The sequence below is a fragment of the Sminthopsis crassicaudata genome, chromosome 1, assembly GCF_048593235.1.
Source record: "Sminthopsis crassicaudata isolate SCR6 chromosome 1, ASM4859323v1, whole genome shotgun sequence".
Lineage (NCBI taxonomy): Eukaryota > Metazoa > Chordata > Mammalia > Dasyuromorphia > Dasyuridae > Sminthopsis > Sminthopsis crassicaudata.
In genome coordinates this window covers 416713996-416741808 of record NC_133617.1, presented here as the reverse complement: position 1 = coordinate 416741808, position 27813 = coordinate 416713996, and the positions used below count along the sequence as shown (strand labels likewise).

Here is a 27813-nt window from a genome sequence, read left to right as displayed (position 1 = left end):
AGAAAAACTAATATGGCAATAGTATATCCATGTCAAGCTTGACCATCAGATTCCAAAGTCACCAAAGTCAAGTTATAATAACTGGCAGTGACCTGCCTGGATGTGGGCGATGGGATAGTGAAAAGTAGTTAGGAAAACTTAGAAGCACCGAACTCTCCCTGATGTTCCCACAAAATGATTATTTCTGGCTCTTGGTACTCCTTTCTAAATCGTGGCTGTCTTCAACTTTCTACTTAGATTACTCTCTTCTCTAGGTATTATGGGATTACATAGATCAAAAAAGATAGGCCAAAAGAGCCCAAGGACCTAAGAAAAGGAGGGAATTGATGATACAGTCATACTATTTAAGTGTCATACTATTTAAGATTTTCTTTTGAGAAATACAATCAGGAGGGAACAAGTGATTAAGGAGATATCAACTTACTCATCCATTCTATCACTTTCTTCAGGCTCAAGAAATGTACCATACTTCACTATTTTTCTGCAGTAATAGAATCTCCTGCTGAGAATAACCCTGCCATGTCAGAAGTTTGTTTTGACTAGAAATATAAAATGATATGAAATGATATCAACTGTGGTATAAGTTTGTAGGCATAGGCAGAGGAGAACTCCAGGGCTTTTTTTCAGATGTTGTTTTATGTTCCAATAAATAAAATAACGACAATAATTCAAAAATTGAATCATGATGTCTTTTAAATATTTCATGTTGTAAACTAGGCCATTCTAGCATTTAAAAACTTATAATTTGCTCCTTTAGGGCAGAGGTGAAGAGCATAGTCTGGCCCTGTGAAGGCAACTACCAGTGACAACAACTTTTCACTGTTTGAGTTCTCTGAATTATTTTGTACCACCTATGAATGATGGTACAAATATCCAAATAGCCCTTGGCAGAAACAAAGTTCTATACCAGGGATTTCTCTACTGTTGGGAATTCCTAGTAAGGAAACCTCTTTTTACCAACCCAGATTTGCATGTGTTTTGCAATTAATAGTTTTTGAAAACTGAAAATTGAAAATTGCAATTGTCAGCCTTCTATCCATTATACTATACTGTTTCCCTGATTTCTTGGGTTAATATAATTGTAAATATTTCATAGGGCCAGAATTGAAGTTGGGAGAGACACAGATTCAAATCCTTGCTCTGATACTCAATATATAATCTTGTGTGTGTGTTTACATATATATATGTATAGTTGGTGTTGATTAGTTTTTTTTTTTTCAGTTATGTTTCCTTTGGCCCTTTGGGGGATTTTCTGGGTAAAGATACTGGAGTGGTTTGCCCTTTCCTTCTCTAGTTCATTTTACAGATGAGGATACTGAGGCAAATAGGATTAAGTGACTTGCCCAGTCACACAGCTAATAGATGTCTGAGACAGGATCTGAATTCATGAAGAGAGACTTCTTGACTCAAGTACAGCATTTCTATCCATTATATCACCCAAGTGTCCTTAATGAATACATATAGCCCTGGAAATGGAATAAGAAAATGTACCACTCTTCCTTTTTTGCAACAGTAGAAGACTTTGAGAATCGAACATTGTAAATATTATCAGATTCACATAGGTTGATTTCGACAAATTGTTCTCACTTTGTCATTGTCTCTGACTTTGTCTCTTTCTCTGTCTCTGTCTCTGTCTCTCTCTATTGCTGTCTCTTTCTCTTTCATTTTTATCTTTGATATAGACTCCTTGGCTAGGAGAAAGGAAGGGAATGGGGACATTTGAAAATTAAGTCAGTTACCATTTATTAAATGCAGATGATGTTCCAGATTAAGCCTGGAGTCACCAAGGAAGCAAAAACAGCTCCTGCTCTCAAGAAGCTAACCATACAAAGAAAGGCAACATGCAAACAATTATGTACAAACAAAAGATATATGCGGGGTAAATTGGAAATAATCACAGAGGGAAAGCAATAGCATTAAAAAGTAAAAGAAAAAAAAAAACTTAAAAAATAAAATAAAACAACTAAATTTTTTTTGTAAGAAAGGAGGGTGGGGCTGATGATTAATGTTATATTGAGTCAGTGAAGAAAAGAGAATATAAAAATAAAGGAAGAAAAAGTTAATTACACAGAAATTCCCCATCACAAGAACATGAGCAAAGAAACCCTTGGTAATATGCTACCCCCACCCACTTTATACATAAGAACCTTACTCAAATTCTAGAAATGATTGTTGTTGAATACTTTTGATATATCTTTCTCTCTTTGATAATCATTCCCTTAAATCTTACTCTGGAAGAAGAAGCAAAGTCTCAACTATTACAACATCAAATGTTCGATGCTCTGGTAACCTTCCATCCAAACACTAATATTTGTAGTTTCTACATGTCTTTTAAAAGATGATAGCACAAGAGAAGTAAAGTTTGCCATGTAGTAGGAAGAATTATTAAGGACAATTGATGGCCAAGAACAATTACCAATTGTACACACATATGCACATATGTATGCACATATGCCCACATGCACATATATACAAGCAAATGCACAGAGGTGCTCACGTGTATCTTCTATCCAATATTACTATGACAGTTAAAATCAAAAGTAAATTGTCTCATTGGTTATTGCTTAATCAAAATAAATCAGAAAAAATATAACATGATCATTTGTAAAGCTGGGTAAGCTTTCAAGTGGAGACCTGAAGGAAGTCAGGGAAGCCTGGAGAAGGAGATGATGATGATGATGAAGGCCGTTCCAGACATGAAGGACAGTCAGAGAAATTGCCCAGAGTCTGGAAATGGAATGTCATGTTCTAGGAATAGAAAGGAGGTCATTGTCCTTGGATAGAAGAGTTTCTGGAGAGAAGTAAGGTGTAAGAAGATTGAAATAGTAGTAAGGGATCAGTTTTTGAAGGGCTTTGAAAGCCAAACAAACAAAAGGATTTTATATTTGATCCTGGAGGTAACCCAGGATATAAAATTATCTGGAGATAACTATATTTGGAGTTTTTAATTAGGGAAATGGTTTGAACTGTTTGTGGGTTTTTAGTGTTGTTGTTTGTTGTTATCTTTGTTTTTAAAAAGATAAGTGGAAAAATGGTATGGAATGCATGGCATGTGTGACCATAGGCAAGTCATTTGACATTTGCACCTCACTTTTCTCATCTGCAAAATGAGCATAATTGAATCTCTAGTCTTGTGAGTATTAAATAAGACAAATAAAGCATTTCATAAACTTTAATAAATAGCAACTCTTATTATCATGAGAAATATTAACAATTGGTTCATTTTTGTCTTTGTATTCCTAGAAACTAGTATAATGCCCGGTGTACATTAAGAGTTTAATAAAGTCTTACTGATTGATTATTGAAAAAACTTTTGGGTCTGAAGCCAGAGGGCACATGTTCAAATCTTTAGCTCTGCTTACTATTTACATGACCTTAGGCAAGTAACTCAATCTTTAGTTTCTGTTTTCTCATCTGTAAAATGGATGATTGGAGTGGATGGTCTCTGAGATATCCATAGTTCTAAATTGACGGTCCTATGACCCCCTCCCCCCATACACATATTCTGAACATGATTCTCCGCTATGTTCCCAACAATTGATATTGACCTCCCATCCAACTTTTGTTTTAGGTTTTGAAGTAAAGGACAGGGAAGAAGAAAGGAAAGACAAAGAAATGAGGTAGGTGGGGAGTGAAGGTAGAAGGGCCACCAAGAGCAGTTTGGACTAACCAGCTCAGAAATGAGAAATAAAAATTAAAACTAAAATGAGAACCAAAATGATATTCCTCCTCATTCATTTCCCCTCACCTTAAATGATGGTTAAGACCAAGGGAGAAGTACATGGCAAACCATTCATGGATAGAAATCCCATATTTAGACCAGTCCTATATCCAGTTTGGTTTGGCCCTCTCAAAGGGAAGAAAATATTATCCACTCCCAATATGATACAGAATGGTGTCCTAAAGGCTATACTCTAATGAGTATTAAAAAATGAAGAACCAGAGAGGCAATATGGAGGACTAAGTACAAGGCCTGGATTTTAGAACTTATGTTCATACTCCACTAGCAGCAAGTAGATCAACCTATCAGTGCTTTACTTTCCTTAGCTCTTCCTGATTGATATATGTATGTGTATGAATATGTGTGTGTTTTCATAAGAATGTAGTCAATGAACCCTCAGGCTATTTCAGTACTCAAAGTAATTTTTTATGTCCATCCAAGTAGCCTCAGTTCTCATTCTGGAAAGGTCTATATTCCTCTTTTTTTTTAATTTTCCATATTTATTTATTTTATTTTTAATTTACCGAATAAAACAAACATTTCTATAACATAGTGTAATAAAATGATTGCACATGAAGCCACAAATCTGTTATATAAAACTTTTAAATTCTTTTAAAATATATAATAAAATCATGTAAATTTCTTTTGTTTTCCTTCCCTCCTCCACCTCTGACCCTAGATAGAAAAAATGTTCTAAGTTGTTATTAATTAGAAAAATGCAAGTTAAAACTATATTGAGATATTATTTTATATCTACCAGATTGACTAAAATGACTGAAGGAGAAAGCAACAAGTATTGGAGGGGATATGAAAAACTGACACACTAATTTATTGTTAGTGGAATTTTTAACTGATGCAACTAACAATTCTGGAGAGAAATCTGGGATTATGCCCAAAGAGTTATTAAGCTGCCAATAATCTTTGACTCAATACTACTACTAGGTCTATTTCCAAAGATGATCAGGCAAAAAGGAAAAGAGGCTATATGTTTAAAAAAATGTTTAGAGCAGTTCTCTTTGTGGTGGCAAAGAACTGGAAATTTCAGCGATGCCCTTCAGTTGGGGAATGGTTGAACATTATATGTTATAAGAAATGATGAGCTCAATGACCTTAAAAACAATAGAAAGACTTGCATGCAATAATGAAGAGTGAAATGAGCAGAACCAAAGGAATATTGTATATAGTAACAATAATAGTGTTTTAAGAATGACATTGAATGGATAAGCCATTTTGACTATTATAAATGCCTCTCCTCTTTTCAGCTCTCTTTTATCATCTTATCCTATTAGAATGTAAGCTCTTCCAATAAAGGAGCAGAGACTCCTATCTCTTTTTATTTGTATCTAGTTCAAAGCCTGGAACATAGCAAATGATTTAAAATGTTCTGTCTATCTATCTTATCTATGAAAGAGGTCATAATATCATCAGTACCTATGTCCTAGGGATAGTCTGAGGTTTAAATGAGACAATGTTAAGTAATGTCTTTTGCAAATCTTAAAAAGTGGAAGGAGATGGAATGAAGTATTATCTCAATTGTGGAGGGATGTGAAATTTTATTTTTCCCGAATAAGCAACTTATTAAAAGCTCACTTTTGTGCTAATTGCTAATGATTCAAAGAAAACATGAAACCAATGGCAGGCCTCAAGGAGCTTATATTTTAATGAGAAGATAACATACATTAATATGTATTAAATCTTCTATAAGATGTATACAGGTATCCATGAAGGACATCCCTCTTTTGTATAGAAAGTACCTCACAGAATTACCAAAAATTTAATATTATGGAAGGAATTCTTCAAAATAAGATAAATGTATTTTATCAAATTAAATATATTTTATATATTTGTTAAACATATAAGTATATTTTTAAATTGTATAACAACAAAAATAATATACTGAAAAAGGTAGACAAAGTCTGAGAAACATGCAGACAGAACTTCAAACTGATTTGGGGGGCTTCCAAAGTTACAATTTTAGGCAGATAAAAATAATAAGGAAGATCTGCCATTACTTGGGATTTTTTCCACACCCACAACTATTAAAAAAAATATACACCATGAATGCAGGAGAGCTATCAACTCAATTGAAAAAAAAGGGACCCAGTGAGTGATGCCTGATCTCCTCCCCCTCAAGCGAATATAAAACTACAAAATCCCATGTACAGTCATCTGAAACTCTTCCAGACCCTTGGCACATTAACTGCACTTGGATGGAACAGTGAAGAGAAGGAGGGGAAAAAGGAAAACTGTCAGACTCTCAGAAAACCTGCAACCTTAAATAAACTCAGAGAGGAAAATGTGTTGGGGATGTCATCTCTGAGAAGGCCCTAAAAGCACTCTAAGACTGCCCTGGCCTATGGGGGCTCAATGGAGACAGAAAACCAAAAAGGTTGATCCAGTTCACCTAAGAATACAGATTTTAAAAAAATATGACAGCAGCTGCCACTTTCCCCCCCTTCTAAGCAATATCAGAGGCCGTTAGAGTTAAGCTGCAGAAACTTACCTGAATATGATTTATGTTGCTTTAGGCAAATGGCACTTGGGCATTTTTCCATGATTTAGCAAGATTGATTGTTATTTGACAGGAAAAAGGAAAAATGAATGTGCAAATTTTTTTACCTTTTCTTCCACCTTCAAAATAGGAGGGGGAAAAACCCCACATCAAATAGGAGCCAGTACATGAGTCTGTGGATGGATATCTGGTTTGGCAGAGATTTTAGTTTAATGAGCATAGGCCTAGGGGTCCTGCATGGGACTGACTTCACCAAAATGACTGGGAAGTTCTCATATATCCTTGGCACTCAGGCTTGGTCAGAGACTTCCCAGGTTGGAGTTTCTGGGACACAAGCAGCTAGGTGATTGAATTGTGCTGATCCTCTTTTATTTCTTGTATTTCAGAAGCAAGTGAGGTCTGCTCACATCACTTACATTCTGCATCATCTACATTCAATTTAATTCAACAAGCTCTGATTAAAGGTCTGTTATATTCTAGTTACTATGCTAGGTACTAAGAATATAAAGATGAGAATAAGAACATTTTCTGCCCTCAGTGAGCTTCCATTCAGGCCTTGGTATTCAAAGTGAAAGCTTCTTAAGGATGTTGGAAGGATGCAAATAGATTTATTTTGCACAGATGGTTTGTTCATTCTAAGGATTAGAAAGAACAGACTCACGAATGACTCAGAACTAATTGATTAAAAAAGATAAGGCATGTTACCAAGCATGGATTGGGACTCAATACCTGTCTGCTAATCTCAGCTTTGCTACTTGCTATTTGTGTGACATTGGGCAAATTGTTTTATTTATCTTGGCCTTGATTATCTCATCTGTAAGTTCAGAGATCAAGGACTCAGCTAACCCAAACTCCAATACAGATAAGAAAACTGAGCACCAGGGGTAGGATATGACATGCCCAAGATCACCCATGGAAGAAGCTTCAGAGGTGTCATCAGACCCAGGTATGATTTAAGTTGGCAGAGTTATATTTTCCATTTAATATACCTTGGGAAAGCTAGATGGCACAGCCAACAGTGCTGGACTTGGAGTAAGGAAGGCTTCATTCCCAATCCCATGACTAATTATATGATCCTTGGTAAGTAATTTAACCTCTACCTGCCTCAGTTTCCTCTTTTATAATATGTGGATGATAATATCACCTTCTTCATAGGATTATTATGAGGATCAGATAAAACATATCTAAGAAAAATACTTAGCTATTTATAGTTTTATGCTACATATATACTATGCATCATATAAATACTATATATAATATATATACTTAGATATTTATAATTATATGCTCACACACATATAAAGCATCTAAGTGGTATAATGGATACAGCACTGGACCTGGAATTTAAAAGGCCTGAATTCAAATCCAACCTCAAACATTAGCTATGTAAACTTGGGCAACTTCTTAACCACTGTCTGCCTAAATTTCCTTATCTGTAAAATGGGAATAATAATAGCATCTACCTCCTAGGGTGTTGATTATGAGAAACAAATTAGATAATAATTGTAAAGTGCTTGGCACACTGACTGGCACACAGTAATATATAATATTACATCTAAACATATTATCTGTATAAATAAAAAATCTATGTAAATTATGTAGAAATACAGGATAAATATATGAATATGTAATCTATGTAAATGCTATTATTATTAAAGTTACTTTATAAACAAAGCATTATTCAGGATTTCCCAAAAGTCTTGGTGAATTTTAATAGCTTATATGGTATTATTATTATTACGCATCCTCCCTTCAAAAAGGTCAAACTAGATGACCTCTAAATTACCTTCCCATACTTAATCTATAATCCTACATTGATGCTTTGAAAGAAAATTGAATGTTTGATTTTTGAAGAGGACAAACCCACGTTTAGAACAACTGAAATGAACCAGTGCATCCTCAGTTATGACTAACCAATGAGTCACACTCAGAGTTCTCATTCATTAATTAACAATAAGAACATTGTTTAAGACACATCTTTCTTACCCAATTTCTAAAATGTGCTGATTTTTACTACTGTGCTACATATTTGCAAGTTAAGATTTGCAAAGACTTTGGGAGCAAATCACCCAAATGACTGAGAAATTACAGGGGGGTGGGGAAGGCTATGATTCAAGTAATCTCACATCCCTACTTGGCCATGAAATTTATTAAAAAGAAAATCCCTGCCAAAACAGCAAGTATGAGTTAAATGAAGATAAGGTTCTTGGAACATCAGACCTATTCCCTACATCCAAGTCCAAATAGCCCATTCTGGAATTTACTTTGAATGAAGAGAGCAAAGGTAACAATGGGAAGGTAAAATGGCTCTCACTTGGCTTTTTTTTTTTTTTTTTTAAACAATAAGACAGTATTTCAAGGGCAGAACAGTTTTGAGGTTAGTGGTTCCCTCTATTTTTCTTCAAAGATAAAAACCAAAATTAAGATGGGAAATCCCCTAAGGGGGGATCTTTCTATCCTTCTGTCCTCAGCCCCTAGCACAAGGCCTTATATTACTATTACTTTCATTAGCTACTTCAACAGGGCTATTTGTGACTCTACAACAAGAAAAGATCTTAGAGGTCCTTTATCCTAACTCTCATATTTCACATAAGGGAATTGAGACCATCTAAGAGAAGGTAAGTGACTTGCTTAAGGTCACACAGATGGAATTAAGGTCTGAACCAGGGTTTGCAACCATGTCCTCAGACTCCAAATCCTGCTCTCTGTTCCTTGGACCCTGCCTGTAAAAGTTTGAAGCTTGAAACCCTCTCTCTTATTCTCTATCTCTTCCTCCTCTCCTTCCCCTCTTCTGTCTCTGTCTCTCTCTGTCTCTGTGTGTCTCTCTCTCTGTCTGTATGTATGTCTCTCTCTGTCTCTATAACTCTCTATTTCTATCCCTGTCTCTATCTCTGTCTGTCTGTCTCTCTTTGTCTCTTTCTGTCTCTTTAAATCTCTGTCTCTCTCTGTCTGTCTCTCTCTTTCTGTCTCTCTAAATCTGTCTCTGCCTCTGTTTCTCTCTCCCTCTGTCCTTCCTTCCCTCTCTCCCTCTCCCTCTTTCTCCTCCTCTCTCTCTTTCTGTCTGTCTCTGTCTCTCCTTCCCACCTTCTCTCCCTTCCTCTCTCCATCTCTCTCTGTTTTTGTCTGTCTGAGTGTCTCTCTCATCCCTCACTCTCCCCCTCTATTGTCACTTTCAAATATTCAACTGCCTCACTTATACTTCACAATTCTGCCAAGGAAGCATAAATTACCAATTGTACCTTCTTTTCTTAAGTACTTAAGAAATGTATTTTCATTTATCCATTCATCCTTGATGCTTCTAAACCTTATACAGAATCAAATCAATAAGAATTTTTTAGCACTTATTGTGGTACTGTATCAAGGTCTGGGGATACAAATGCTAGTGGAAAGAAAATCAGAGGATCCTTGCCCTCAAGCAGCTTATATTCTATGGAAAGAACACAGAAAACTTCACAGTCTTGTTCCTTGGGAGTTTTCTCCTCCCCCTTATCAATTTAGGTCTCTTGTACTGACATCTTTCTGGTATGAAAGATATTTGCTGGTTCTGCTGCCCAGTTACCTTGCTCAACTATGACTTCAGGAAATGTTCATCAGTCTGAGCTCTGATTAGCGGCAGCTCAAACCCTGCTTATTTATGATTTCAAGATGACCTTGACTCTAGTTGCCCAATGACTGCCAATCTATTGGAATCCTTTCCTTTTATACCAGTCTCTTTTCTAGGATTATCTTCATCTAACTCAGAAAGGCTTTTAAACTGCAGTAGTATGACCCACCTTAAGGCTAAGCTGTAAGCAATATAATTCTCTCGGGCTCAGGAATCATTTGGGATTCATACCTACCTAGCCTTGCCTATCCATGAGCTGATACTCCCAAGAGCCTTATCAGTGGAGATGTCTTTTTCATATGAAAGGAAGGTATGGAAAATACCTTCCATGCTTTCTTTCCCTGGCTCTGACAGGATTGATTCCCCTAGCACAAGGTCAGATTACTGAGAGGAAATTACAAGAGAAGTACCTGTGCCAGTTAGCCCACTATGGCTATAATCTGTGTGAAAGTGAAGATAAGTGAAGAGAATATGCTGTGAATTTTAAAGTACGACAAAATGTCAATCATTGTCATAACAGGGACTTAATTTTTAAAATTAAATTAAGCCCTTTATTATTTATTTTATTTATTATTTATTAGCATATACATTCATCCATGCAGAATTTTTTTTTCTTTCTAAAATTCCTTTAAGAAAGATCATATGCAATAGTGAGATAGAAAGCAAGTCTCAGAATTAGGCAGATTTGGGTTCAAGTGCTACCCTCTCATTCCTTCTGGCAGTGTGACACTAGGCAAGTCATTTAACCTCTTGGTACCTTCACAATTTTTAAAATAATGAATTGTTGAGAAGATGCTATCTGACTCTGATTAAAAAATTTCCTTCTCTCAATGAAATTGTATGACTGGTCCTTTAAAAACAAAAAAAGATAAGCGTATTCCTATGTGTTAAATAACCTTTCAGAAATCTTTTATCAACTTTTAATTATTTGGCAGCCTTGACAGTAAAAATAATGAAATTAAATTTATTTATTTTATTAGGTTTGTTATTTAGTAAATGAAATTTAATAATTGAAATTCAGTAAAAGTTCAACCTTGTTAATTTGGTAGGGAAAAGTGGACACTGGAAAAGCCAGTCTGAATTGGAGACAAATCTGTATGTTTTGGTGGACAGAGTGCTAGGCCTGGAGTCATCTAGGAGGACTCATCTTCCTGAGTTCACATCTGACTTCAGGCACTTCCTAGATACACTTGGAGTTGTGGTCATGGGCAAGTCACTTGACACTATTTAATTTCAGTTTCCTCATCTGCAAGTGAGATGCAGAAGAAAATGGCAAACCATTAAAATATCTCTACTAAAGATAACCCTATTGAGGCACAAAGAATCAGACTCAACTGAAAGAAAGGACTAAATAACAAGAACCATATTACTTTTTTTTAAAAAGAAAGAAAATTTTATTATATTTAAGGACAAAATTACTCCATCTAACTAGCCAAGATAATCTTTGGTGAATAAAAATAATCTGTAATCCTTTGGTATTAATTATTTATAGGTATGTAAGGTGCTTCTAGATAACTTGAAACTGTCTTCTTAAGTGAATAATTTAAAATAATCTGACATCAGTTCTTGCTAAGTTATTTGTTGACACAACAACAGCACAAAAAGAACAATAATTCATAAGCAATGTTAAAGCAAAGACAAAAGATTCTTTGCCGCTGCCCCTCCCCCATCCCAGATTAGAGAGACAGAGTGGGTATCACATAGGTAGACAGATGGCCTTATAGTTTAGAAGATTTGCTTTCCAAGTCCTGCATCTAACATATTCTGGCTGTATGACTGAGCAAATCACTTAACTCCTCGTGGCTCTAAGACTATCAGTTACAGAGAAATTTTGATTTTATCTGTTTATCTGTTTCCACATCAGGAGTTTCCTCACCCATAAAATTGCTTAAAGCCCCCCCACTAAAGGAATCCAACTTAAGAAAGTTATATAGCAGTAGATTCAGGAAACCTAAGTCATCATTCTTCTAAAGTTGGTGAAATCCTTCACACAATACTATTTGTGTTTTTAAGAGATCCAAATAGCAAGCACGTTTTCCCCATTTCATACAATAAGAAACACAATATCAGATTTTTCCAGGGAAAAAAAAGAGCAAAGGCAAGAGATCTGATTTGCGAACCTCAAATGAAGACCCCTGTATAGGTGAGACCAAAGTTAGACTTTGGATAAGGTTCAGAATACTGAACTTTCTTTCAGAAGCATCCCTTAAATTAGATCCCATTATTTACACATGCACAATTATTGAGTGTACATATTAGATGTGAAAGCATTATAACTAATCAGTGGATGCAAATTAATGCAATCTGAGTGCACAAATATAGCTTTGAAGCATATAGAACTAGAATTCAAGCTAATAATGTACTCTTATAAAAGTAATGCATATGGTCAACCTGGTTTCAAATGGGTAATTTCAGAAGGTGCTTTGGCAAATCTAATCCACAAAAACCACTAAATCAAGCATACAAACAAAAATTCAAAAATTCTTTCTTTTTTTAAGGCAAGGACTTTGAGGTTACTCGTTTTGTTTTGTTTTTGTCCTTGTCAGCACCTGTTAGTGTCATATGCCTAGTAAGTGCTTAATAAATGTGTGGGTTTTTTTTTTTATTATTTTGAATTTAATTGCATCAGGAACTCAATGAAGGCATCCACAATGTATCTCTCAAATAATTTGGAACTGACATCATAAAACCCAAAGCATCTGATGTTTTGCTACTACACATGGCTGAAGATTCAGGCAAGAATGTATTTTTAAAAGTATATTATTTATTTTTAAAAAGTAACTGAGTGTGAAAGTAAGAGATAGTAGAGAGGGTGAGAGTAAAGAGCTCTAAGAGAAGAGTTTCTATGAATATATACACATCACACCATGAAGCCCATGAAACTTTTGTTTCAGGATTCATTAATTTCCTTTCTTTCACTACCATAAAGAATGTCAAATAGCATTTCCCACTTTTACCACAAAGACATTTAGAATGAAGGAAAAAGCAGTGTGTACCTTCTTTGTGGGCTTCATGATGGTCAAAATTTAAAATGCCAAATGATTTTCCCACAGTTCACAGATAATATATACATATATAAATTCCTTTAAACATATTGGGGATTTTTAAACTTTTAGCAGGATGAAAACATTGTTCTTAAGTACCAGTAAACCATAAAGATATTCTACTCATTCTTCCCAAGAAAGAATTTGAAAGTTTCTTTTTCTTTCTTTTTTAATAGTATTGATTTGAAATGTGCAATAGGTATCCTTTCCTGGGATAACCTTAGGAATGAGCAGTGATATAGCCAACTTTTTTTTAAGAACTTTAAATCCAAAGACGGTAGATGACATACATATGTGAGTGAGAAAGGGTGGCATTCAGGGAAGGGTGAGGAAAGGGAGCAAATATCTATAGTGAAAGACACATGGGAATGAATTATAAAACTTTATTGGCTTGTTAAAAAAATGAATAAATTCAACACATACATTTATGGTCTACCCACACTGTTAAAACAGCATTTAATTTTTTTTTTTAAAAAGATCATCCATTATTTACAGGAAAGGTGAAAGAACAGCTTGAAAAATCTGGCACATTAAGGGGGAAAAGTGGTTATATGGATGATTCATAGGTTGCCTATGGATTACAGCAAATGGATTTGAAAATAAAATGGTGTAAACATTGGGCTTCCTATTTTTCAGGAATTTTTCAAAAGATATGCATAATACACTTATAGATTGACTTGAGATAAAGAATGCTGAATCAAGAAGAATTTAAACATCATGAATTTTCTTCCTTTAGAATTAACAAGCAGTTATTAAGTACCTGTTGTGTGCAAAATGTTAAGGAAGGGAAGAGCTTTGCACAAAAACTTTCAAAGGGGTCAGACTATGTGATATAGGATCAGCATACTTTGGAAACTCACCAATGAATCCTATATTAATTTTTTTTTAATTTCAACATTCACCCAACTTTTAATTCAAAATTATGTCTACGTGAAAGTTACATTTCTAGAAGCTGCCTCTGCCCTTGCCAAATCAGGAAAATGGGGTCGCAGGCATCAGTGGAAAATTGCCATATGTGACATTTGCTCTGTTTAAAGACAGAATTCTACCTGTTGTGGTAGGAATTCAGTCTACACAATTAAGATGGGTGCACATAGCATCACATGACTTGATGATGGTCCAAATAAAAACAGGAAATGACTCTTCTTTTCTGAATGTTTCTGGACAAACCTTTTCTATACAAGTTATATGGCTGCAATCCACCAGAGAAAAGAAAACATAAGAGGATGACCATATCTGTAACATATTTTACAGAAATCGGTGATATTATTTTGAATTTCTACTATGCAATCATTCTCCATCTTGACTTAATTTTTCAAGAGAAAATGGATTTGTCACCTACATTAAGAAGGATTTAAAATAGGCATGAGAAATAAGGGTGAGGGAACTCTTGGCTATCAATACAGAATTCCCAAGAAGACAGTTTAGCCTGTCTTGAAAATTTTTGAAAACAGGAAAATATACTGCGGAAGAAGAAGCTAGGTAGGATAAAGGATAGAGCTATGGTCTGAAATAAAGAAGCCCTAAGTTCAAATCCGGTCTTAGACACATAACTATATGGTGGTAGGCAAATAACAACCTCTGTCAGTCTCATTTTATTCATCTGAAATGGAGACTGTAAACTTTAAAACATTTTATAAATTCCAGCTATTATTATAATTACTACATAGCCAGGACCATTTATACACAGTACTATATGAAAAGAAGTTAAATCACATTCCTTTCTCCTCTCTCCATTCTATTTCAATATCTTATAAATACATAGAATGAGAGAAACTCTCATTTTGTTGCCCATCAGCCTTCCAAAGGAAGATGGGGGAGGAGGATCTCCAGTGAATTAAGAAAACAGAGCCAACTACATTCCTATCTATTTTCCTCTCAGTCTGAGTATTATTTAGGAATTCTTGGTTCCTATTACTAAATAATGGGATTTGTATTTTCCAAACAAAATAGTTTTGGTGGTGATGGTGGTTGTTTCCTGGTTTTAATCCCTACAGAGACCTCCAAGCACTCACTGGGATAGCTCAGGTGGTTTAAGAGCCAACACCCAGTTTTTCCTGTAACTCATTTAGCTTTAGCCAAGCATCTTTGTGTTTCAAGAAGCTGCAGCCAATCTTCTCACTGACTATTTCTCAGTGTCCAACTTAGGAACCCTGAGATAAAGCCAACCATAGCATTATGGGGCCAGGACAAAAAATCCTTGATCCAGCTCTAACTATGCCTCAGAATTCCTTTTTTACCACACAAAACACTGCTGGAAATCGCAGTCTTCTCATAGACAGAATTATTTTTACGTAGCCATGGTCAGACATTATCCACATAGAAACAGCTAAAGTTGATGGAATTGTCTAGTTCACTAAGGCAAAGGCCAGGATGTTGAGAGCGGATAAAGACTGCATAGGGTTTAATTTTTAAAATCATATGCTGCCTTCCCATTTTTCAAAGACTCACTGAAACCCTGGAAATACCTAGAAAATACCTGATGACCTCGGCTAAAAATCAAGACTAAGCACAGAGGAAATATAACAATTTTTCCAGAAAGAGAGCATGGAAAAGTTTATGGGGATGCCTCTGGCCAATGTGGAAGTGGACTAATTAAAGGACAGTGGGGAGGTAAGCTGGGCAAGATGGATTAGTGGCAGGAGGGAAGAAGCCTAGAATAATGAAATAGTTGGAAGTCATAAGAATGTCCCTAACATATAGTAAATTTAGGGATGATTACAAGGCCTAAGCTTGAAATCTAATTAAAAAAAAAAATCAAAGGGATGGAATCACTCCCATCTTTTTATATCAATACTGATTTTGTGGAGAGGCAGGGAAGGGGCAACAACTTTGTTAATCTTTTGCACTAAAAGGAAATGAATGATATGTACCCCTCCAAAATTTTTTTAATTTGGGAAAGTGGATATAAAAGGGGATGAATGGAAGTTGGGAGTCTAAAACAGAGGAAATGGAGAATATGTAACAGATTCTGGTCTTTAGGGATAAAATGTGGAAAGCTAGAAAAATGGGAACTATATGAATCAGAGGAATCTTCTAATAGCCTGCTGTTCTTGTTTCCTAGGAGATGTCAGTTGCTTTTTGATATATTAAATTGCCTTATCTGTCCAGTTCTTTCCATTTTAAAACAAAATCTACAGTGCAGTCCTTTTAGACCAAGAATATAAATATTCATTTGTTTTCCTTTCAGGTCTGGGAAACTTGTAAAATGGTCTTTAAACAATTCATAGTCTTTTTATGGTCCCGTGGAATAACATAAAAGCTTTTTGTACCAAAGGCTGGATATTTAAGAACTTTTGCCATGTTGATAGTCCCTGACTGGTTCACAGTTTGAATTTCATTTTTTTTAAGGGCCAGGAATTCTGCAATTAGTTAGATTCTTTGTAAATCAACACCTTTGGGAAAGATCAAAATCTAAGTAGTGACAGGAGCTGTCATTTATCAGCAAGTGGGAAAAAGGGAATGCAGAGTACATTGGAAGCCTCCCCCCATGAAGTTTAGCTGCCTTCATATTTAAGGGTCTTGTTGGAAAGAAAGTATTTCAAAGGCAGAGGTAGAGGAAGGAGACAAAAGAGGAGAGGAGAAAAGAGAAGAAGACACAGAGGTGGGGAGGGAAAGGAATGGAAAAGGAAGAAAGGGGGGAAAGAGGGAGGAGAAGGAAAATGAAGAAGAGGAAGAGAGAAACAGACACAGAGGGTGTGTCTTGTTTGGCTTTATAAAAAAGTGCTACTATTTAAAGTATATGCACTGAGCAATCAAATAAATGCTGTAATCCATAGGTCCTTAGGAATGTTTGTAGCAAGCAATAACATATTTAGTGACTAATGTAAAAGATAAAGTATAAGATATTCAACATGGATATTCTCTTTATATCAAGTGCTGCCTAAATCAATTGTGGTTTATTAAGATTAATGATTTGATTACACAGGATTCAAAACAATGTTTCCCCACATGTTGGACTAGTTAAAAACCCAAACCCTGTTACCATGTCTTAAAGTTGGACTGCAAAGCTTGATCAAATATTAAAAACAAACAACAAACTGTGAGAGGTGCTCGTTTAGCAGCAGTATACTAAGTTTAGATTTAACTTCTAGAAATGTTTGTATTTTCTTTTAAATCAAATACTGTAACCCTGACATCTCATTTACTCCAACAAGTAAGTTCTGAATGATGGCACATGACATTTCTTGGACATGGAAAAATAACTATAATTGAAAAGGGAATTGAATGAGCCATCAATAAAACTAAGGGAGAAAATCAGGGGTCTCTTGCTAGAAGGTTGACTGACCTCTCACCAAAGAGATCACAAGTCAGAAAGCAGATATTACTGAAGGTCTGTTCATCTTTCTGCACCTCCAAGGAAGCACAAAGCTTTAGTGGCTGTGAAAGCTAAAGCAGGACTGAGTCCAAATATTCCTTAGGAGCAGCTCTCACTTGAAGACAGTCTTCCTCTTCTCAGAAGCCAGACTAATCTACTTTTATAATTTTTACATTTGAAAAAAGCTAACCTTTTCTAAAGGAAGCAAGAAGGTTGCTTCTCAGTGCACACACCTTTTCAAAAGCAGGTTAAGTCAGGAGAGCAAATAAAAAGCAGATAGGTGGTTTTGAAGATAAAATATTAGATTTGGGAGTCAGGAAGGCATAGTTGAAATCCAGCCTCAGACACCAAGTCACTTAACTTGTCTCATTATATGTGTCCTCATCTGGAAAATCGGATAATAATAGCACCTGCCTCTCAGGATTAGTGTGAGGACAAAATAATCTTTTCAAAGTGCTTTGCATACCTTAAGACACTATATAAATATCAATTATTATTATTAAAAAAGCAACATTATAATTGTATCTTAAGGATATCTTTCACTAAGATTCCTATGTTAGCCGGTCCACAATTTTGCTTTGCTCTTTGACCTAGACAGACAACTCCCAATTTAATTTAAAAAAATAAACAAAAACTCTTCAGAATGCTCCAGGTAAAGTATTTAACTCCAAGGAAGTTGTTGACCCTCTATGATATTGGGGGGGGTCTTAACAAAAGCTTGGATCTTTAATGCAAAGGATAGAAAATGACTTTTCAATTTCAATGACAGATGTAGGAAGCCAAAGGGAATTATGTATTCTTCTGGCACCTCTGAAAAAATTGCTTAAATTAAGTGAAAGCCTCTGAAGTCAAAACTTCTAGGAAAAAGCAGGACCTGATGGGGAATATTTACTTTAACTATATTTAAATGTCACTTTTTTATTTGGATTTTTTTTCAAACTTTGCAGTCCCCCTTTAAAAAAAAACACAAAGAAGCTATAATTCTAAATCCCTAGGTTTTTTTTTCCAGTGTGGTCCTTTCAGAAGGAAAGAACAATGGAAAAGAAGTGTCATCTGAATACTGAGTTAGAACCCATAGTAAAAACAAAGTGGGATCATTTATTTCTCATGATTTCTTGAGTTTCTTAGCTGCCTGGGGAATGTTTTTGCTCTGGTATTACCAAAGCAGGTCAGAATATGTGTGTATTTTTGAGTCCTTCAAATGCCACCCACATCTATCAGAAAAATCCCAAACAAATGGCATTTCCCAGGACAAGAACAGTGTCCATTCCCTAGAGTCCAGCATAGAGTACAGCTCCAACCAACAAGCACAACAGCCCCTTTTTCTGTCTGTTTCTTTATTTCAGTTACCCATCCAGTGGGATCTTATGAAACAAAACAAAACCTAAAAGAAACACAAAATAAAACATAAGTCATGCTTTAAAACAAAAATTGAAGAAAAATTAACATACATGTACAGTCAATTTAAAAGAAACAAATGAACAGGAAAAACATAAAACAACATAAAATACATCTTAAAACATGAAAAACATGTAAAATAAAAATAATGATACATGAGAAAAATGTGTGTCTCATTATTAAACAGTTTGATTTGGAACTTGAAAGAAAAGCTCTATAAAATCCTTGGATTTATTGAGAAATGAAAGATGGCCAAAGACACTGTGGTCTTCTACACACAGAGTAGTTGGATACAATTATGGCACATCTCATTTTGACTTGATTTTAATTTACCCAAAGTAATTAAAAATAAAAAAATAAAAAATAACTTCAGACAAGGCAGAATCTTTCTCAGGAATCTGATATGCTGCAATGGAAATAGAAATTAAAATAAAACTGACTTCTGTCAACAAATTTGCTTCTGTTACCTTTGGGATCCTTTCTTCTTCATTTTCTTAAATTTTGGGACAGAGGAGTGATGGATTTAGAGTCAGGCAAATCACTATTTGGGACCCATTTTTCTCTTATGGAAAATAAGGAAAGTTGGCCTAGAAGTTCTAGATCTCTTCCAGCTCTAGATCTGTGGTTCCATGATTTCTAAGTTTCTTTCTAGTTGTAAATCTATTTACCTTCTAATCTTATCAACTATCTTTGAAATTTTCCTATCACTGTCAAGGATACTGCTATCCATCCCAGTTATCCAGACTTGCAACTTATGTGTCATCCTGCACTCTCTACTTTCTCTCACTTTCTCATATCCAATTTGCTGCTAAGTCCTGTCATTTTCACCAATATAACATTACTCATATATGCCACTTGCTCTTCTCTAACAATCTAGTCACTGTGGTGTAAGCCTTCATCACTTCATGTCCTAATATTGTGCAATTGTCTGCTGGTTAGTCTCCCTGCCTCAGTCTCTACCCAATACAATACATGCTCTACTCATCAATCAAAGAGCTGTCTTCCTGAAGTACATGTCTTGACTCATGCAATACTTTCCTCTCCTCAAATCAAGACATTCCAGTAGTTTCCTATCATCTTTAGAATCAAATTTAAAATCTTCCATTTGGTTTTCTGTTTGGACCCTCATTACCTCTCTAGACTTCACATAATATCAGATTTTAAAATACAGTGATACTGCCTTTCTTGCTCTTCCTTCCTTAAGATGATCTATCCCTCAGTTCTAGGTATTATCTCTGGTTGCCTCCATGTCTGGAATCCTCCCTCTCCTCATCTCTGCCTCCTGATTTCCTTGGCCCTAGTTAAAATCTCACCATTCACAAGAAGCCTTTCCCAATCTCCCTTAATGCTAGGGCCTTCCTTCTGATGATTCTCTCCAATTTATCCTGTATTTATCTTGTTTATAAATAGACTTGTGTTATCTTTACCATCAACCTGTGAGTTCCTTGAAAGTAGGGACTGCTTTCTTTGTACCTTCAGCACTTAGCTAGGAAGGGAAAGGCAGGAAGACATTCTATAAAGAACAAAGATAAAACCCAATGTTTTCCATAAAAATATTAATTTTAATTAATTTAATTTATATGGCATTTTATATTACTAGGTATGAATCTGAATAAGTTTGACTAACTAGAAAACCTTAAGTCATTTAGGTATAGATTTGACAATATTTTTAAAATTCCCATCACTTTTTTTAATATGGTGTTATAGCTGTCAAATTGTGGTGGTTTTTTTTGGTTCCCAGATCTGAGATTATGAACAATAGCCTATACTAATATCCTGTTAAGCTTATAACAACAATGGGAAAGAGTCTCAGAATTTTCATTCTTATGATCATTTTTTCTCTCCCATCAGCTTGACTGGAAAGAAAATTAAACCAGTTTAGTCCAGATGTGTCTAATTCAGTGTAAAAGTCAAACATTATCTAGAGTTTAACTAGCTTAAACCACCATGAATTTAGGAAATAATCAGTAGGAGTGACTAATTCCTTTTTGTACCCTTTCCTTCTTTTAAATGTTTAACCTTGAGGCAACAAATAGCTCTGCATATGTACTATGGCACGTAAAATGTGCAGACCAAATATAAAGGCAAATACCTTAGCTGGTAGATGCTTAAAGGTTTAGCAATTCCTTCCAATTGAAACCACCAGCTTAATCTGAGGATGACAAGTTTGCCAAAAAAAAAAAAAAGAGGAAAGAAGTAGCTCATGAAAATAAGAGACATCACTCCAAGCCAAATATCTATCAATTCAATACTGAGTTATTGGGCAAATGATACTTTGAAGGGGAGAAGACTAATTTATTCTGCTATCTTCCTGAAAGCTGAGGATATTTAGAAGAGATGATATGAAGAGAATATTTAGAAAGAATATAGAATGTAAAGTTTATAATGTTAATAATTACAATATTTTATATAGCACTTTAAAGTTTACAAAGCTGTTTAAGCACTTGTATCATGAATTAGGTCCATCTGATTTCCATCATAAGTTCCTTCTCATCTTTCATGAATCTATCAGGCTATATAAACACTGTTAACAGTTTTCAGATATGAGGCTAGGCTAGGTTTGCTTGTACTAAAATTGGTATTGTGTTCCTGTTATAGCATTTTCTCTGTTAAATAAACCCATAATGCATTTCCTTAGAGAGAAATAAAGTTCAGAACTCTGCCTAACACCCAAAATCCAATCCACTGGAATCCACCATAATTATAAACAAATAAGACAGTACTGAGAGGAAATCTGTAACTTCATCTTCTTTACTGAGGAATGGATATCAGATTGCTATAAAATCTATTAAAATCTCTAGGATTCTTTTTCCCAAACATACATACACCACGATTTGTATTTTCTGTTTCACCAAGGAAGCAAGACCTCTGTCTGCAGTCTGATTCAACCTTGGACCTGACTTACTGTTAATTCACCATAGGGCTCTCAGCACATGTTGAAAAAAATTTGACTTAAATAGTGTTTTTAAGATATTGCTATTAGATTTCTAAGCTTAAATCAAAGGGTCAGACTTGCCTGGATTCATCCCCTTGTATTGCTGAATTTTCATATTATATAAGGACCAAGAAATAGATCACAAATGACACAAAATAATATATTATTTCCCTTGATAAAGAGTAAGTTTTTAGATGAGAAATTGCTGAACATCTTGTTGTCTTAACAGCCAAAGTAGTTGTATAGCTTTTGAGCCTGAAATATCAGTATTTTGACAATCTGACACTCACAAACAACTGCAGCATTTCAATGATCCCACAAGATTTATGACAGAACCACATTCTTCATCCTTTATAACTTTTTGCCCCAGCACCATGCCAGCTAACCTTAGCTAATATGAAGAGCAAGCAAAAAAGGCTGGCAGAAAAGTTTGAGGAGAGAAGATCCAATGATCAACTAACATTGTGGTCTTTCCTCAGTCCTCAACCTTCTTGACCTATAAAGCTCTTGGTTTTTGATTTCCTCATTTCACCTTCCTCATTTCACAGTTCTCAGGATTGAACTATGATTCCCAAATACAATTTTTGGACCTGCTCCTCCTTCTTTCTCTCCTTTTTCTATTTAGTTTCCTCCCTACTCCCTCCCAACTTGGATCTCTTGTCTCTTACACTCTCACTCTTAGTTATTTTGCCATTTCATATGAATTCAACAGATGACTCCCAAAGTCATAGAGTGAAAGTCTCATCTACCTCCCAAGCTCTAAAGTTGCCTCACTAGCTGCCTGATGGGAATCTACACTTATTTGTCCTGTGTAATTTTCAAACTAAACATGTACCAAACTGGAAACCATTATTTTTTCCACCTAAATACATCTCCTCCAAACTCCCCATTTCTGTTGAGGGTACCCACACCCTTTCTGTCATGTAGGTTTATAACCTTAGAATCACCCATTATCTTTAGTCTCTTTCATTTCCCATATCCAAGAGATTGCTATGTCTTGTTAATTCTACTTCCACACCCACTTTATACTCATAGAACCAACACCTTAGACTGACCTCTTTATTCTCTCTCACCTAGACTACTGCAAGAACCTTCCAACTGAACTCTCTGCTTCAGGACTCTCACCTCCCCATACCATCCTTCACATGTCTGCCAAAGTAACCTTCCAAAAGCATAAGCACCATTTCACTCTCCTGTTCAAAAGTTTCAATTGCTTCTAGGATTAATATATATATATATGTAAATATATATATATATGTATGTGTATATGTATATGTGTATATATATATGTGTGTCTATATATATATATATATATATATATATATATTTAACTTGACAGTGAAATTATTTTGTATCCACTGGATGTTTCCTTGGAACATTTCTGTGAGACAATTTGGTATTGCTGTGCCCATTTTCATGTGAGAAAAAAAAAATGGCATCTGAGGAGAATGAGACCTGCTCAGTTCATAAAGAAAGGGAGTAAGAGACCTACTTCACAGCCTAGCTCCAGCCAACTTTTACCCGACATTTCACATTAGTACCCTGCACACACTCCCCATCCTACCAAAAGAGTCTATTTGCTGTTCCCTGAATAGCATCTCCCACCTCTTCTTTGCAAAGATTGTCCCATGTTTGGAATGCATTCCATCCTCGAATCTACCCTTTCAGAAGCTTGAACTTCCTTCAAGGATGTCCTCAGGTGTCATCTCTGAGGAAGTCTTTCTTGATTCTCCTAATTATTCTTAGTCTCTCAGTCTTATTTTCTAATAGTTACTTTTCTATGTAAATATTATAAATTCATAATAGAATTAAGGTGGAGACTATTTTTCATACTGCCTTTCCTATTTCCTATTGTATCTCTAGAATTTAGCACCTAGTAGGTGCTTTGTAATAAACAATTGCATATTTGGACTGGGAGAAAAAGAAGAATGGGGAACAAAACTTCAAATCCCTCTCTAGCCCAGTGACATGCTCTTTGTATATACTAAGGAAAGGATGGCAGGTGGGATCTGTGTCCTAAATTGAAGGTCAGTCCTGAATAGTGCTTTCTATATTGTTGGTGCCTGAACCATTAGATTTATTTACATTCAGACTTGCACACGTTTTCCTCCTGTTACTCAGAAGCAATCAACCATAAAATGACATGGATCCACAGCACATTTAAATTAACAGCAATTTATCTAGAAGGAAGGGAAAACTGCTGAGTAGAAAGGACAGAGAAGAAAAGGGAAGAAAGATGCAGCTGTTATCTAAAAAGGCAAATCTTATCAAATTTGTCACTTTGGGATTTCAAGTAGAAAATTAAATGAAATGATAACTCATTCCCAGCTTCAGAGGCTCCTTGGCAAGATGCCATTTGGCTATGCTGGTGGGAGCTGCAGTGCAGGGAAAACACGGTGTCACCAGAACTCCATGAAGAAGAAAACTGAGTTCTTTCCATGTGGCTTTCTGGAAATGTTTACTGGCTAAAAGAGATTAATGCTCTGTGACCTAATAAAATCTAATGGAACAACAGCTAGATAGGAAAATGGGGGAAAATTAGATTCCAGAAACTTTTTTTTTTAGTTTCTAAAGGCATAGAAAAAGGCTATAACTTTGAGTTTTATTCAGCTCTTTTTTTTTTTTTAATCACAGCTTGGGTTTGAACAGGTATCACCCAAACTAGGAATGTTTATGTAATCTGTACACATTAGATACTTCCTTACAATGTTTCTATGGGACAATTTGTTTATTCTGCTAATTTTACATGTGAGAAAAAATGGCATCCAAAGAGAATAAGGTATTTCCTAAGAAACATGGAGAAAGAAATTGAAGGAATTTACATTCCTTGTAGTCTAACTTCATTTTGAGCAACCATGATATTTCTATCTTTTTTGTGAACTTAAGTGGAACATAAATGGATCTTCTTTCTTTTTTTCTCTAAATCTTATGTCAGGAAAAACAAACAAACAAACAAAAACCCTACCCTTCCACTGCATTTGTGTTTTCTCACCTACATGCTTTTGCCCAGGCTATGTCCTTCACTGTCTACGACCAATCTCAGCCTACTGAAATGCTTTCCATCTGTTAAGATCTATTTCATGTACCATGTTCTCCATGAAATTATGTCCAATGACTTCATCTAGAAGTAATATCTCACTCTGCTAAATTCCTGTGATGATTATCAGTATGAATCACATGGTACTTATCATCTCTCATCTTTTTTTTTTCCCTAACATCTAACATTTAACATCACTTGTTTTCTAATTGTCTATATAGCTTAGCTTTTCCTCCTTCTAACTGGAAGTCTCTGGAAGACAGAGGGAAGTCTTAAATATCTCTGCATCACCCTCTCCCCACAGTGACTGTATTAGTATCTCAGACAGTGTATGCTTTCCATAAATATTTATTCAGTGAATGTACTTTTGGGATCAAGATGATGATAGTCTTACCTGGATTGTCCTCCAAGGATTCCCAAGTGCTTTGCAACTGTAATACCAGGGTAAATTATGGTATTTACTATGTGCAATTGGTAAACTGAGTTGCCAAAAAACTTCCTCTAGAAATGACAGTGAATCAGCAAAATTTGGAGGATTATAAGACTGGTTATATGAATATCCAGTGTGTGCATCTTGGAAGCATGTTAAGTTTTTGTTTGCTTGATTAAGGTTACTCTGATCCTCCATTATGTTATAAAAGGTGTACAGATGATACAAAGGCAAACATTCCTTTTTTATGAAAAAGATAGCATGGCAGAGAGAAAAGAGCACTAACTCTAGAGTCAAAGCAATTTAATTCCCTTCAATGGACCTCAGTCTCTTCATCTGCAAAATGAGTGGGTTGGATTAGATGATCGCTGAGATCTGGTCAGCTCAAGATCAATGGTCCTAAGCTAATATGAATGATTCTGAAAGGGCAATGGAGATCTGAACTTAAAACATACATGTTTGACCAAAATACCCTAGTCAAAATTGCCATAAAAATCTGTTCCATAAAAAAAGAAATATAAGCCTGAGAATTCCAAAATAAATAAACATTTGAAATAGATCGAAAACAAACATACTGTAATCTCCAAAAAATGCTTGGGACCTTCCAAAGTAACTAAAAGGGAGGCTTTGTATATGCATTACTGAGGAAGAAGAAAGAAATGAATTAAGCTACCAGGAAAAAAAAAAACCACTGGATTTGGATTCAAGTACTGCCTTTGTCACATACTGTCTATGTGATCTTGGGAAGGTCATTTAACCTTGTGGGGCCTCATCTTTAAAATAAGGAGTCTGGACTAGATTGCACTGAAAGTCTTTTTTTGTTTTAAATCTATGAAGCTAGGATACTATAGTTGAAAGAAGGTATTGGCAAGAAGGTGAAATTGTAAAGCCTAGAAATAGTGTCAGAAAAAAAGAAATGTGGAGTAAAAAGGCCAATGACCCAGAAAAGAAAAACAGAGCCAGCTATGGAGAGCTCTGCAAAGAACTGCTAAGAAGGTGAAATCATAAAGCCTAAAAATAATGTCAGAAAAATATTAGGAGATCAACACAGATCCCAGGCTGGGCAGCATAATACAAAAAGCAAGCCAACATAGTGGATAAAGATTTGGCCTTGAAGCTTTGCATTTAAATCCTATTTCTGATACATAGTGGCAATGTGAACGTCAAGTCATTTACATTTAATGTACTTGGACTTTATAAAGTCCAGCACCTAAATTGCTTTGGTATAAGAAGTTCCTTTTTAGGAGGTTCCCTATGGTAATAAAATTGCTTAATATATAAATATATATATATATTTACACATACACAAACATACACACACACACACATATACATGCATTTACAAAGAACAGATGATATATACCTGACAAACAAGGAATACAAAAAGTCAGCTACTGGGCACTGACAAGATCCTATCTGGTGATGTGATGTGATTCTGTATACTAATAAGCAAGTTACTAAGAAGAATAACTCAAATTATTAATTATAAGTAGAAAAGAGAAAATAGACTCCTCCAGTGAGAAAACAGATCCTAGCATGAAGTTGAGTTGGGCTCTGAAAGAAACAGAACAGACCCAGATTAAAGACATGATTGAACAGCTACACTTTCTTTAGAAACTCAAAGAAAGGTTTTCTGGAATCTAGATTGAAAAATAGCATACTGGTGATCTTTCCTAAGTAAGCTTTCCAAAGAGACTATGAACCATTTCTCCTGCTTTTATAACTACAGGATTGAGGCAAAATGTGCTGAAAGATTTGGTCCACTGAATCTCAAGTCAAAGATATTAAGCAGGGGAGGGTTAAGCAATTGCCTATACTTAAAAAAATATCCTGCAAATCCAATCTCAATTTAAAATGAGTTGGAAGCAAAAAGATAATAAAAATCTCACCCAAGAACTTGGCATTTCAGAGTGCAAAAACAGATAGGTGGGGTTAAAAATGCCCTGACTTGTGTAGAATGAACATTAATTACCTTAATCTAATTGACAATGCCTTTGCATGAAATAAAGGGCAGGTCTCATATTCTTTTTGCACTGGCACTTTGAAAGGTGCAGGTCTTTTCTAACATTTGGAGTTGTAAAGCAAAGAATTTTGATCAGTATTCTTAAAGAATGTCTTCTTTCTAAGGGGAAATTGATAACTTGGTATCTTCTAATACAGAGTATGGCTGTCCTGAAGTCATTCTCTCTTCACCTGGCTGCCTGCTGATATTATGTTTGCATTACTTTCTATTGATTGCCAGCAGTCAAGGACATTAAGAACTGCTGCTCAGGCTGCTTATTTAGACTAAAGCTGTTGGACACAACTTCTACAATTCAGTATTCAGCAGAGCAAGGTGGAGAGAAGAAGGCGACTCTCTTGACAAGGTCTTGACTCTCTGATCACCAGTCACTTCCCACTGACAACCACACCCTGTCTCAGCCAAACTAAGAGACTGAAGCCAAACAAGGAGAGTGCAAGAGAGAGAAGGAAGGAAGGGAAAAAATAAGAACCAGCCACATGCCCCTCTATGCTGGCTTAAAGCACATTTACGCTTTGTCCAGGGAAGTAAAGAAGCTGAGAAATAAGAAGCCGATGTTGAAGATAAAAAGGAAAAAACAAACAAAACAGTTCTTGTTGGCAAGAAGCTCACATTTTACTGGGGATAAGGAGAAGTGTGGATACAAGATATGCATAGATAAGTAAGTACCAAATATGAATGCAAAATAAGCATGAAAGGTGAGACTAATAGTTGATAGAATCAGGAAAGGACTACAGGTAGTAGTAGCACATGACCTGAATTGAAAAGGTACTAAAGTCACCAAGAAGTTTAGG

At 35.4% G+C, this 27813-nt stretch overlaps 1 protein-coding gene across 4 annotated transcripts in view; it reads right to left on the bottom strand.

The window, feature by feature from the left end:
* NTRK2 (neurotrophic receptor tyrosine kinase 2) overlaps positions 1–27813 on the bottom strand; it is a 400497-nt gene that overhangs the window by 199663 nt on the left and 173021 nt on the right. The window contains exon 13 of one of the 4 annotated variants that reach the window (XM_074280192.1): positions 13251–18583. The exons of the other annotated variants lie outside the window; for them this stretch is intronic. Coding sequence (XP_074136293.1) covers positions 18546–18583 — 38 coding nt within the window. The 3' untranslated portion in view covers positions 13251–18545. Of the gene's footprint in view, positions 1–13250; positions 18584–27813 lie in introns of those variants that run through there. 4 annotated transcript variants of the gene reach the window in all.